This window comes from Meleagris gallopavo, unplaced genomic scaffold (genome assembly GCF_000146605.3).
Source record: "Meleagris gallopavo isolate NT-WF06-2002-E0010 breed Aviagen turkey brand Nicholas breeding stock unplaced genomic scaffold, Turkey_5.1 ChrUn_random_7180001874003, whole genome shotgun sequence".
Taxonomy (NCBI): Eukaryota; Metazoa; Chordata; class Aves; order Galliformes; family Phasianidae; genus Meleagris; species Meleagris gallopavo.
This window is the reverse complement of record NW_011138657.1, coordinates 3,738-4,430: the sequence shown is the minus strand read 5'-3', so window position 1 is coordinate 4,430 and position 693 is coordinate 3,738. Positions and strand designations below refer to the sequence as shown.

Genomic DNA, 693 nt, shown 5'->3' with positions numbered 1-693 from the left:
GGGGGGCACACTGGGTTCCCACTGGGGGGTCGTATGTGGGGGTCCCATTTGGGGTTCCATATTGGTTCCATATTGGGTTCCATATTGGGTTCCCATTGGGTTCCATTGGGTTCCATTGGGTTCCATATTGGTTCCATAGTTGTTCCCATTGGGTTCTATTGGGTTCCATATGGGTTCCCATTGGGTTCCATATTGGGTTCCTATTGGGTTCCATACTGGTTCCCATTGGGTTCCATATTGGTTCCCATTGGGCTCCATATTGGTTCCATATTGGTTCCATATTGGGTTCTCATTGCGATCCCTTTTGGGGTTCCATATTGGTTCCCATTGGGCTCCATACTGGGTTCCATATTGGTTCCCATCGGGTTCCATATTGGGTTCCATACTGGTTCCCATTGAGTTTCATATTGGTTCCTATTGGGTCTCATATTGGTTCCCTTTGGTTCCCATTGGGCTCCATATTGGGTTCCATATTGGTTCCATATTGGTTCTCATTGGGATCCCATCGGTTCCCATTTGTCCCCCGCCATCTTGCCCCCCCCCGCAGGTCCTGGAAGATGAATACAACGCCACGTGGACGCAGCGCTGGGGGGAGCCGCCCACCCCCTCCGCCGTCTCCACGCTCTGGGCTCTGTCGGTCGCCATCTTCTCTGTGGGGGGGATGATGGCGTCGCTGGGGGTGGGCGTGGTGGC

General features: G+C 53.5%; 1 protein-coding gene across 1 annotated transcript in view; it reads left to right on the top strand.

Moving 5' to 3' along the window:
- Positions 1-154: 154 nt before the first annotated feature.
- The window catches only part of LOC104916152 (solute carrier family 2, facilitated glucose transporter member 1-like), a 4,270-nt gene continuing 3,731 nt past the window's right edge, over positions 155-693 (top strand). Inside the window, exon 1 of the mRNA XM_010727133.2 lies at positions 155-688. Within this exon, the coding sequence (XP_010725435.1) occupies positions 170-688 (519 nt within the window). The 5' untranslated portion in view covers positions 155-169. The remainder of the gene's footprint in view (positions 689-693) is intronic.